Below are 11,203 nucleotides of genomic sequence, written 5' to 3'. Positions count from 1 at the left end.
GAATCAACAATACGCATTGTAGCTTATATGCGTTTTATTATTTATTAATAATTATTTAGTTCCCCTATTATTTGCCTATCATGCATATGTGTTGTGGATGTGAAAGCGAACATGCCACTGCAGTTTCACTATTAAGTCAAAAGAGAATAGGGCATCGGCTTTTGTTTCCAGGAAGTGGGTCGAGTTATTTATATTTCAACACTTAACCGGCGCGAGAGCTCGCACTGGTAACACGAAACTTAAATAATTATATTGGTCTTTGCTAGGATTGAGGCGCTTGTTTTAAAGTTATGTTTTCCCCCTAAGATCGTATGGATACCCTCGAAAAATCAACGGAAAGGCATTGACAGAAGTAAGTTGGTGCACCTGACAAATATTAAGGCGGTCTGTCACAGTTCAGTTCACAATTCCTTTTTTACCGTTTGCTTCCTTGTTTATCCTTGTACAAGGCGTATATAGATGCTTTAAGATGGATACATAATATTTACGTGGCAGTGCTTTCACTCCGCCTGAACTGGATAGACAGGTTGTTCACGTATGATTTAATGCTTACTCATGATTAGATTTGCACGTTTCCTTTTTCTAAAAAAAAATATCACTATTTATTTATTTTTCATTTTATTGTTATTCTGTTTAAAAGAATGACGATAGCCAATTCGATTTGTCCATGGGCTGTAATTTCTTTTGCTGACTGTAAAGCTCGCTCCCTGAGGACACGGCTGAACGCCAGGTGGCGTTGTAATGAAGATCCATGAGAAGATTCTAACCCATTACCTGTCCTGCACTTCACCTGTAGATAAGGAAGGTTACCTCTACAAAAAGGTAAGGACCTGGATTTGTCAGTTTACCCAGATATTATTAAATTAACCTTGAATGCTACTTTTAAAAAGCGGACTCTAAATCTTTTTTAAAACGTAAAATGCACTGGCGAGTGCTCTATCTACGTGTATCAAAGTGTTGGGATTGAAACTGCCAATGCTGTCGGATTTCTTTACTATGCTTGGGAAAGCGAACTACATTATATCTGACACATCTAATTACATTCGGTATCCTTGTATAGTCCTTTGGCAAAAAAATAAATTAATTAATTAAATTTCCATTTGTTATAGCCTATGTGCTATTTCCCTGCTCAATTCAAATAGAAGTGCATGTTTAGGTTATTGTACATCTGAAATATTTATTCATTTTTAATGTTCTATGGTGTTTTGTATGCACCTGTTCTCCACTGCTGTAAAACACAGTGCCCCCAAAGGTGACAATAAATGGTTAAAGTAAAATCGATGGTGACAAGCAGAACTATATGATTTAATAAGGAAATAGTTATTGTAAATTATCTCCAATAATAACATTGTTCAAATACCAATATTTCTGAACAGACTAAAAAGAAACCACCTCAATATCTGTAAATGGTACTAGTACTTGAGAAACAGCCTGTTACACTTATTATTCGATAGACACTTATTAAAACCATGCCATTGGCCTATTTCTTAATTAGTGACACTAAGACGTCTATTTTTCTCTTATCCAGCATTTCTCTGTTCTGTTTACTCTAGAATCATTTTCTTTCTCTTTAAACAAGTCGTACTTGAAATGACTTCCTTGTCCTACCTGTGTTTAAACTATTACCACATTTCTGCTCCACAGAGAGAGAGGAACACCACTTACCTGCGTCGCTGGTTTGTGTTGAAGGGGAATCTGTTGTTTTATCAGGAGCGTCCAGGCGATCGTAACCTGTTGGGTGTTATCGTCCTGGAGGGCTGCATGGTCCAGGCATGTGAGACGGACGGTCAGTTCTGTTTCTCTTTGGTGTTCACCGGACCAGGCCTCCGCACTTACAGACTAGCCGCTGACGATCATAACAGCCAGGAGAGCTGGATTGGCGCTCTGTTCTGCGCTAGCCACATCTACCTTTCTGTGATTGTCAGAGACCTGGAGAGACGTTACCAAGGTGTGTTTATGTGCTTGCATACTGTATATGTTTTGTGTCGTGTGGCTGTATTAGCTTGAATGCAATCATCTTGTCTAAATTATATTTGTTTATGCTCTCAATAAAACAGAAGCTAGAAGAGACAAAGGCCTTATTGATTCCACCCAGACCTCAGCAGTGACTTCTACACCCAATAAGATAATGGCTTCCTGGAATACAGGACAACCCTATTTCGTACATGGGACTTCCATAGTGCCCAGAGACGGGCGAAGCTACAGCGCTAGTTCAGCACCACCTCCATCTATGCCGAACAGACCCATCAGCTACAGTCTTCATGCTCCTCCTATTCAGTTAAAAACTACCAGTAAGAGATCTCCAAAGCTCTGGCCCAAGAGAAATGCCCACGTCACCCCCTTAAATGGTCCGGCACCATCTTACGGGGAGTGGCCAGTTGTTGGCTTTGATCCTTTGGAAGAATTTAGTAAACTGCATGAGTACTATGGAAACGAGATTAAGAAACTAAGAGCTGACTGGCTGAAGAAGAAGCATGAGGAAGTGGGATACGTTGAGGAGGACCTCATTGATCTAGGCTAGAGTGACCTCTGTTGGTTTGTGCAGATGCATATTCATATGCATGTGTTCAGGCTGTCATCAAAATAGTAAATCCTGTTCTGAAACAACGGATTAATGAATGTATTAAGGATTCATGAAATGTATTGAACAATCCTGCTGTCTTCTTAATTTTATGAAGGTATGTAGATTAGCACTGACTGCTGATCTTGATGGCATTTCTAGTAAAAGGTTTCTCATTTCCCCTCTGTGGTCAGCCTATACGTCTCAGCCCCCATCCGAGCCTATTTCCTTGCTTCGACTGTCATAAAACAGACCCAAACCACAAGTAGTTTTACCAGCATTTATGTGCGGTCATAACTGCAAAAACTAATATTGCACTCATAGCAATTCAAATACTGTCAAATGAGGTCAGATGTCATGCATGTTCAGTGAAGGGATTGAGAATTTGCTTTATTTAAGATTACATGTTAGTTTTAGAGCTCTATAACAATTGTTAATATTTCATTTCTTGTTACATCTTCTAAATTATGGACTGAGGGAGCCTAAATTAATGTAATTGTGTTGTGTATGTTAATAGTTCAGGATTTGTACTCAATGTTCATCTTTTATTTGACAGAAGGATGTAAATGAACGTATGTGACTTTCTAAAGAACAAGTGACTGTTAAGTTCTACGTTACAAAACAAAACATGCTTCACTCAGTTCAGGAGGTTTCACAAACAAACTGAAATACTGGCCTATACTTCCTCTTTCTCATCACCTCAAATCTCTGGGGATGTAGATGTGTCTTTTTTCTTTGAGTTTTTTGCTTATTTTACACATCTGGAACAGTCAACATATTAGTAAACGTTTTTATAAGTGTGACAGTCATATTAGTCAATATTAAAAATAAACTGTACAGTTTGTATGCATTCATCTTTTCTGAGGTGTAGCTCTTCATAGGGTTAACAGAGGGCACTGCACCTCACTAACAGTACTACTATATATTTAGCTTGAAAAAGTGATATTTTATTATATAATGCACCAAATTATATATATATATATATATAAGTAATTTTGGATGTATTTTATTGTATACATGTTTTATATATTCAGTTTCTATGAACTGCGTCCACAACACATTGTCTTAAATTAATATAGATCAATTTTGTTATATTTATTTTACAGTAATTAAAATGTGTTAATTGAATGTTTTTAAGTATTAATCCTCTGATGTACACTGTAATAAATCCTGTAAATATCTGTTTTTAACATTTTGAGTGCATGTATTTCAACAGCAAATTTCACAGCAGCCAACAATAAGGACATTTTTTTAATCAGTGGTTGTATAAATAAGATTGTGCATACAGTATGTGTGTGTGTAATTGTCAACATGTGAGAAATTATATTTTAATATGGTGAGTAGATGTAAACATTCATTATAGGCAGATACTGTGGTTAGAGTAATGATTAATAAAATCAGGTTATGACATTAGAGCTCTAAGAACAGAAACAAAATTACCAATGCCTTCAGTGCTGGATGCTACACGAAGATCCTCATTTCAACCATAACCTCTGCACATTGCAGACCTAAGGTATGTCTAACCCCTATAGTGATGGTGTGGTCTCTTTCACCTCATCCGGATTCCAGTCATCTCTGTCATGATAAACAGCTCTGAAGAAACATATCAGATCACGTTGCACATAACTCGAACTGTACGTATAGACATGTACACTTTGACAGGCTAAAAACAAAACAAAGATGCGTAACAGTGGCCTACAGGCTAGCCTATGAAAATACTCAATCACAGATGTGTACAACCATGTCAATCATAAAGCTAACATACTTAACAGGCCTAAAATGAAGATCCAAATCATTCTACTATGATATAAAATATCTCAAATAAAGGTCCACACATCCTCTGACCCAGAAACCTCATTCCCTCCCAGTCACTCTCTCATACACACACTTTGAAAGCTGTTCCACCATATATAGTTATATGAGGGGTGTTAATATAGCATATGCTATACATATCTAATTTGAGAACTTGTCTAGTCATTAAGCTGTATCAATAATTCAATTATTATTTATCAATGTTACTCTCTCTCTCTCTCTCTCTCTCTCTCTCTCTCTCTCTCTATATATATATATATATATATATATATATATGCACACACAGTTATTTACAGGAAATGCAGAAAAATTAAATACTTTATGTGTATATGTAGGCTATGTATTTCCTTTTCAAGATAATTAATAATGAACAATATTATAATTTAGTATATTTTTAATAATTATATGTAATCATTTAATGCATATATATAATTTATCAAATATTTATCAATGATACAAATGCACTACTTACATGACTTTCTGATTTTAAAACACTTAAAATTCACCTCTTAAAAATGCAACATAAATAATTACAGCTGAGCTATTCTATTAGAAAAGATTGCTGAAATAAAACAATGAAAGATCTAGACATGGAACACAAGTAAAGGACAGACTCACAAGATATCAAATGAAACTAAAAGTGGAAAGGAACGCACAACAAGCTGTGGAGTTTCCAGAAGAGGTCGAGGAAATGACTGATGGATTAAACAGAGAAGAAAAGGCAAGCACAAGAAGCAAGTTCGTTGTGCTATTTTGGTCACTCTCAGCTGTCCATTGCCTCCGCCTTCCCAAAAGAACCTGTTTTAAAGGGATAGTTCACCCCAAAATTTTAATTCAGAGCAGCGCTTCTGTGTTGTCCGTCACACGTAGGCTCACTATTGGCTAACCCCAGGCATGTGTGTGATGTGTGTGACGTATAACACAGAAGCGCTGCGCTGTTACACTACGTGAACTCACTCGAGGCCCACAGAGAAGGATATTAATAGTTGAACAAAGTTGTTATTTTTGTTTTGTTTTTGCACACAAAAATGATTCTCGTTGCTTGATAAACTTAAGATTGAGCCACTAGTCACTTGGACTATTTTAACAATGACTACGTTTACATGCAGCCAATTTTCGGGTTATGGTCAGGTTAAGGTCACTATTCGGGTTTCTGAAACATTAGGAATAACCCGTTTACATGCTTGAGCAGAGAGAGTTTCTCCTGTATGGAATTGCAATATCCCGATGTAAACGGCGACGCACGGTTAGCGTCTAGAGGTACGGACAATCTTAAGATGCAATATGCGTCATATCCGATTCTTCTTCCTGTATCCAAAGACAACAACAACAACAGCACGCGGATAATGAATAGTTCGGGGCAGATAGCGATCGCCTTTGTTTGCGCTTTAATGCTGGTAACGTTACTGAGTTCACTCCAAAAGTATGCTCTGCTGTGTCTTGCCCGGTCTCGCCATGTTTACTTCCGGTATACTGCATGCGGATTTTTGTATGCGCCGAGAAGTTTCTCTACTCAAAAGACCAAGATTCCTTTCGAATAGAACATGTGCAGAACACAAATCACTAGGGGATACGTCGATACGCGTTTAGATGACCAAAAAATCGTGTTAGAAAAGGGGTACCCCAGGTATAATATCCCGGTTTTTAAAATCCAGGATATGAGCAATATTCTGGTTTTTGCCAGTGTTTACATGGCCATTCGCGACCGGGTTATTGCTAATATCCCGGTTTTGAACAGGTTCTTGGGTGCATGTAAACGTAGTCAATGTCTTTTATAACTTTTCTGGGCCGGCAAGTTTCAATCCCTTAGAAGCATATGGAGGAGAGATCCAGCTCTCAGATTTCATCCAAATTATCTTAATTTATCGGAACAACATGAGGGACGAGTAATTACTTACAGAATTTTCATTTTTGGGTGAACTATCCCTTTAAGCCTATCTTCATGTGTCCACTACCAACCCCACTGTACTGCATTGTGCTGATCATCTTAGACTAAAAGAAAAGAGATTAATTATGTGCCCATTCACAGAACAGCTTCCCATTTGCCACCACAAATTGCACCTCAAAGTGACTGTAGAGTGGCCAAGTGAGGTGAAAGAGCGCAAAGGGGAGAGAGAGTGCTGAATATAGGCATGGCCATGTGGCAGGGTGAGGCATGGGGACATGGGCCCAAATCTAATGGCATCACTATACTAGGAAAGGCATTAAAACCCTATTTTCAATTAGGGCTGACTTGGAAAGAGGGGATGGGAAGGGTTATGATTTGACGCCAGAACTACCTCTTAGAAATCAGATGGGGGCGTGTGCACAAGTTTATCATTGGCTCAAAAAGTCTCTGGACTTAAATCAATCAGTATATATTATTGCAACCTCCCAATATTGATGTGCCGCTAATCTAAATATAGTGGTGGGAGTTGTGTCCTCCTCAGTGTCTATGGTTACAGCTCATTCATTTCAAACTGAGTTATGCGATTGTGAGAAGCTCAAACAGTCCCTTACGTCTCCATGTCCTTATTAGTCTACGTGTGACACGCAGACTGCTGCCATTAGTATCAGATTCATCCCATTCCAAGACTCTAATAGCTATTTCTAAGCACTGTAAGATGATAGGGCATCCCACCCTGTGTTCCTTCATCACTTTACCCCTACCTCATCTCTCGCCCCTTTCATAGTTTCCCTCTATCTGTCTGCTGTTTCCCAAGCCACACTTAAGGTTGGATCTATAATTAGCAAGGGGCCTTCGGCCGTATATAAGGCTTGCAGGAAAAGGTCACAATGCGGCTTCAGTCTTCACTTCTTGAGCTTCTTAGACTTCACACCGTCACAGCATGGTGAGTAACCAGTACTTTAGCTGTTACCTGGCCACAACATCTAGCTGGACACATAGGAACCAAGGACATAAGCCTCACTCTCAGCAGGGTCACGTGGATGAGAGCTTGCGTTTTGAATCAGCATCTGATTCTTGGATAATTGAACTGTGGACTTACAATACTTTTAACAGGATGTGATCAATTGGGCATGTTTTCTGAACCTGTGTTACTGGAACCAGGAAGTTAATACTTAAGCTGCAAAACTAAGTGGTTTTGCTTTCACTTCCCATAACCTGCAGTTTTTTGTAATTTATTAAAAAGGTACTGAGTGGACAAAGATTATATGTTTGTATATAGAAAGTTGTAAGTTTCAGCATAGTTTCCGAAATCATAATTCTAACGTACTTTGGAACAAATTCAATACACAATCCAAGTTTCCAGTAGCTGACTATGATGCCCTTGAAGCTACAAAAATACGGAATAAAGTGTCAATAATCAATGTAAACTTATGCAAAGATAGTTTTTTGGATGTAGGCTATATCACTCATATAAGTCTGTTTCATTAGCTGTTCATACTCTTTTATTTTCAATAAATGTGTTAAAATGTCTTATGAATGAGAGTCTGGTGTCTCTACGCTTTGTGTGGCACTGCTACGCGAGTTTGTTTTTTTTCTGATTTTTAAATGATGTTGATATGGATTATTGTCGAAAATTAGCACTACATCTATTCTGTTTGCATGCACTGCTGTGTTAACCGTTAAAAAACTTTATTATTAAAAAGTTATTTTGCATATGTAGGCACCCAAGAAGGCTAAGAGGAGGGCAGGTGGAGGAGGAGAGGGTTCCTCCAACGTCTTCTCCATGTTTGAGCAGAGCCAGATTCAGGAGTACAAGGAGGTAAATATTTTTTCAGATCTTCTTGTCAATACAAAAAGCACGCTAATTCAGTCATGTCAGATACATTGGTCCACAAACATCATATTTTGAGATCATTAGTCTATACGTTATTTTAGAAGTTGCATTCTTTCACTTTATTGTGGATTATCAAAGTCGAATGAGTTTGATGGGGGTAAATATCAGCATACATCAGTTCAGTGCAATAAATTACCACTGTGATTTGTCACAAAGGTTGCTTTAGAACTGGTTTTTAATGCTAATATGATCAAAGGCTAATATTTTTAACCCCTACTAAGAGAAATGTCGAGCCGTTTCTATATTAAGGCTCGTATAGTATAGCAACTGGGCAGCAGATCATCTTAGTCAATTTGCCTTGTCTGCTAATTTATATATACTGTATATATTTATAAAAAACAGCAGAGCCTACCTCTCCACGCTCCTCCCATCTGTCACACACTGTTCTGATACCAATGGGACAGCAGCTGAAGATCACAGTGCATGCCAGAGAGACAGAAAGAAAGGAGAGTATGTGAAATATTAGACAAGATAAAAGAGATTAAGATTAATAAATACAAATAATAACAGCCCTCTATCTTGGACTCAAGGAAAGTGTGAGTTAAAAAAAAAACCATATTATTAATAAGGCTCATGTTTAAGGGTGATTGAAGAAAATGGACCCAGAAATGACATATAAAACCACGCACAAAATAAAAACCTGGAGAGAATTTGATATTTAACAGTAGTTGTCTCTTGTTATGGTTCTCAAACATGATTCATCTAAATTAGCATGATTATCTCGAGTAAAAGTAAAAGAGTACGTGAGCACACTGGAATTAGCGTCAGGCTAGTGTGCGATTGAGCTAAGTAAGGATGTGAAATGGTTCGAGTAGTTTATTAGTAAGTGATCCAGCCATCTCAAGTTCCTCTTCAGGAATGTCTGACATTACAGTTGGGATTGACTTAACACGTCTCCCAGATGGAAAGAAGGATCAGTGAGGGTCTCTATGGGGGCCGGGTGGAAGCAACAGCTGCCGTGAAGCATTCAAGCCCCTTCTTGAGTTTCACGTGATTCAGAAGGACATTTTACTAATGTCAGGCAAGAAAGAAAGCCTGCAAGGGGAAGATTACCAGCAACTGGTAACAGCCTCATTTTTCGTCACTACTCCATTAACAATGTTCTTGTATTTTTTCTGTATAGGCTTTCACAATCATTGACCAGAACAGGGACGGTATCATCAGCAAAGACGACCTTAGGGACGTGTTGGCCTCAATGGGTGCGTTTATGATTTGTGTCAGTTGTGTACTTTGCGAATACATCCATGAATCTGTGCTGACCATCCTCATCTCTCTGTATAGGTCAGCTGAACGTGAAGAATGAGGAGTTGGAGGCTATGATCAAGGAAGCCAGCGGCCCAATCAACTTCACCGTTTTCCTCACCATGTTTGGAGAGAAGCTGAAGGGTATGCAAAAGTCCCTTTTTCCCCTTTGGTTTTCCAATCATTGTAAATTCAGTTAGCATAATTCACTCTCTGTGTCTCTGAAAGGTGCGGACCCCGAAGACGTCATTGTGTCTGCCTTCAAGGTGCTGGACCCAGAGGGCACTGGCACCATCAAGAAGGAATTGTGAGTCTATATTCACTGACATGTTAATCCAGAAAAAAGAAAGAATGCATATCTGACTGCTACTCTCTCTTTCACTCCAGCCTCGAGGAGCTTCTGACCACTCAGTGCGACAGGTTCACTGCAGAGGAGGTGAGATCAGATGTTGCTTGTCTTTAAGTCGGCATGAAAAGAGAATTCACACTATTTTCTAAATGCAGGTTATCTTATTGTAAACGCTTGATCCATGTACGTTTTTTTTTTTTGTCGAACTTTTTTTCTTTTTCGACAATCCATTTCACTCGGATGTCTGGAAAATCCGTCACAACAATACAGAAAACAGATACTACTTGAGTTTCATCGCAACTATTTTCACAGATTAGTTAAAATCTCGGAAAGCATTTTAATGTTTGTTTAAGCCTAATTTCTTTGTTCTTCCTCCATTAGATGAAGAATCTGTTTGCCGCCTTCCCCCCAGATGTGGCTGGCAATGTTGACTACAAGAACATCTGCTACGTCATCACACACGGAGAGGAGAAGGAGGAGGAGTAAACGGCCGTGGAAACAAGACAGAAAATGAAGAGATGAGCGCGTTTATCTCTCTGCTTAACTCTCCCAGGCTGTTCTTTGTCCTCCTTCTCTTTGTGTTTCTTCCCCCCTTTCTTCCTTTCCATCATCTTTGTTACTTTCAAGCACTTACTCTCTCTATCTCTCCAAAGACTTGTCTCGCTGAGACTGAATTGGGAGGGTGGAGAGGCTCATGACCACAGTGTCTGTCAAGTGAGGACATGGGATTGTTTTCAATAAAATGAAGATCATTTCTATATCTCTCACATACTCTCTCTTTCTCTCTGTTTCTCACTCATTACCCATGACCACCTCTCTTTCGTTACAATCAAGCATGCATGAAAGTTGCATTTTATGCTGCTGTCTAGAGGGTTGAAATGAAGGCATCTATAGCTTTGGGCTGAAATACGTCTCTAGATAGATCTGGAAGATAGCTCACTCTGTGGGGGGAAGAAGCAAGATGAAGTGATCTCGCTCTATAATAGAGGAACCAATCATCATTCTCGCTTCTTCCCCTGATGGTTGACTAAAGAGAAAGAGAAAATGAGGGTTTTGTACCGAGAGAGTTGGGCCTCCTAAAAGCGATGCCAAGCTCATCACGGAGGGAGTAAGAGAGACAGACCATCCAAGGAAGAGAGGTGAGAGGGGACTGAAAGAAAACATATCCTCTTCACTCCCCCTCTCCCCTCCTCCTCACTATTTCTCTGTCCATGTTTTTTTTTTTTTTGCTTTCTGCATCTCGGCCTGCTTTGCTCTGTCAGAAACTCTTCTGTAACCAATAAAAGACACAAACTGTGAATAAAACATCTTTTTGTACTGCTATGTCTGCTGGCTGTGTGTGATAGGTGGACAAGTCTGTTTTAGGTGCAATTATAGAGCATAAAGATGATACTGTGAGATAGGGAAGGGAAGACTGCATAAGACTGCAGGATTATGGTGCAGTAAATCACCAGCATA

General features: G+C 38.9%; 2 protein-coding genes across 3 annotated transcripts; both read left to right on the top strand.

The window, feature by feature from the left end:
* The first annotated feature begins 95 nt into the window (after positions 1 to 95).
* Positions 96 to 2,713, top strand: pheta2 (PH domain containing endocytic trafficking adaptor 2). 2 transcript variants are annotated; one of them, XM_039686130.2, is made up of 5 exons: positions 96 to 227; positions 307 to 352; positions 700 to 822; positions 1,645 to 1,948; positions 2,058 to 2,713. In XM_039686130.2, exons 3-5 carry the CDS (start codon positions 742 to 744, stop codon positions 2,519 to 2,521), a joined length of 849 nt encoding a protein of 282 aa, XP_039542064.2. In that variant the 5' UTR covers positions 96 to 227; positions 307 to 352; positions 700 to 741; the 3' UTR covers positions 2,522 to 2,713. The 2 variants fall into 2 exon arrangements, with proteins under 2 accessions (XP_039542064.2, XP_039542066.2); XM_039686132.2 differs by having other exon boundaries at positions 641 to 822.
* A 4,436-nt stretch (positions 2,714 to 7,149) lies between these two features.
* Positions 7,150 to 10,503, top strand: mylpfa (myosin light chain, phosphorylatable, fast skeletal muscle a). Its single transcript, XM_039686133.2, has 7 exons — positions 7,150 to 7,203; positions 7,981 to 8,079; positions 9,278 to 9,353; positions 9,436 to 9,540; positions 9,625 to 9,703; positions 9,784 to 9,832; positions 10,127 to 10,503. The coding sequence occupies exons 1-7, from the start codon at positions 7,201 to 7,203 to the stop codon at positions 10,229 to 10,231; spliced, it is 516 nt and encodes a 171-aa protein (XP_039542067.2). The 5' UTR covers positions 7,150 to 7,200; the 3' UTR covers positions 10,232 to 10,503.
* Positions 10,504 to 11,203: the final 700 nt, after the last annotated feature.

The sequence above is a fragment of the Pimephales promelas genome, chromosome 3, assembly GCF_988280905.1.
Source record: "Pimephales promelas chromosome 3, fPimPro1.hap1.1, whole genome shotgun sequence".
Classification (NCBI taxonomy): domain Eukaryota; kingdom Metazoa; phylum Chordata; class Actinopteri; order Cypriniformes; family Leuciscidae; genus Pimephales; species Pimephales promelas.
The sequence above is the reverse complement of the archived record's forward strand: the minus strand, read 5'-3'. Positions and strand labels throughout refer to the sequence as shown.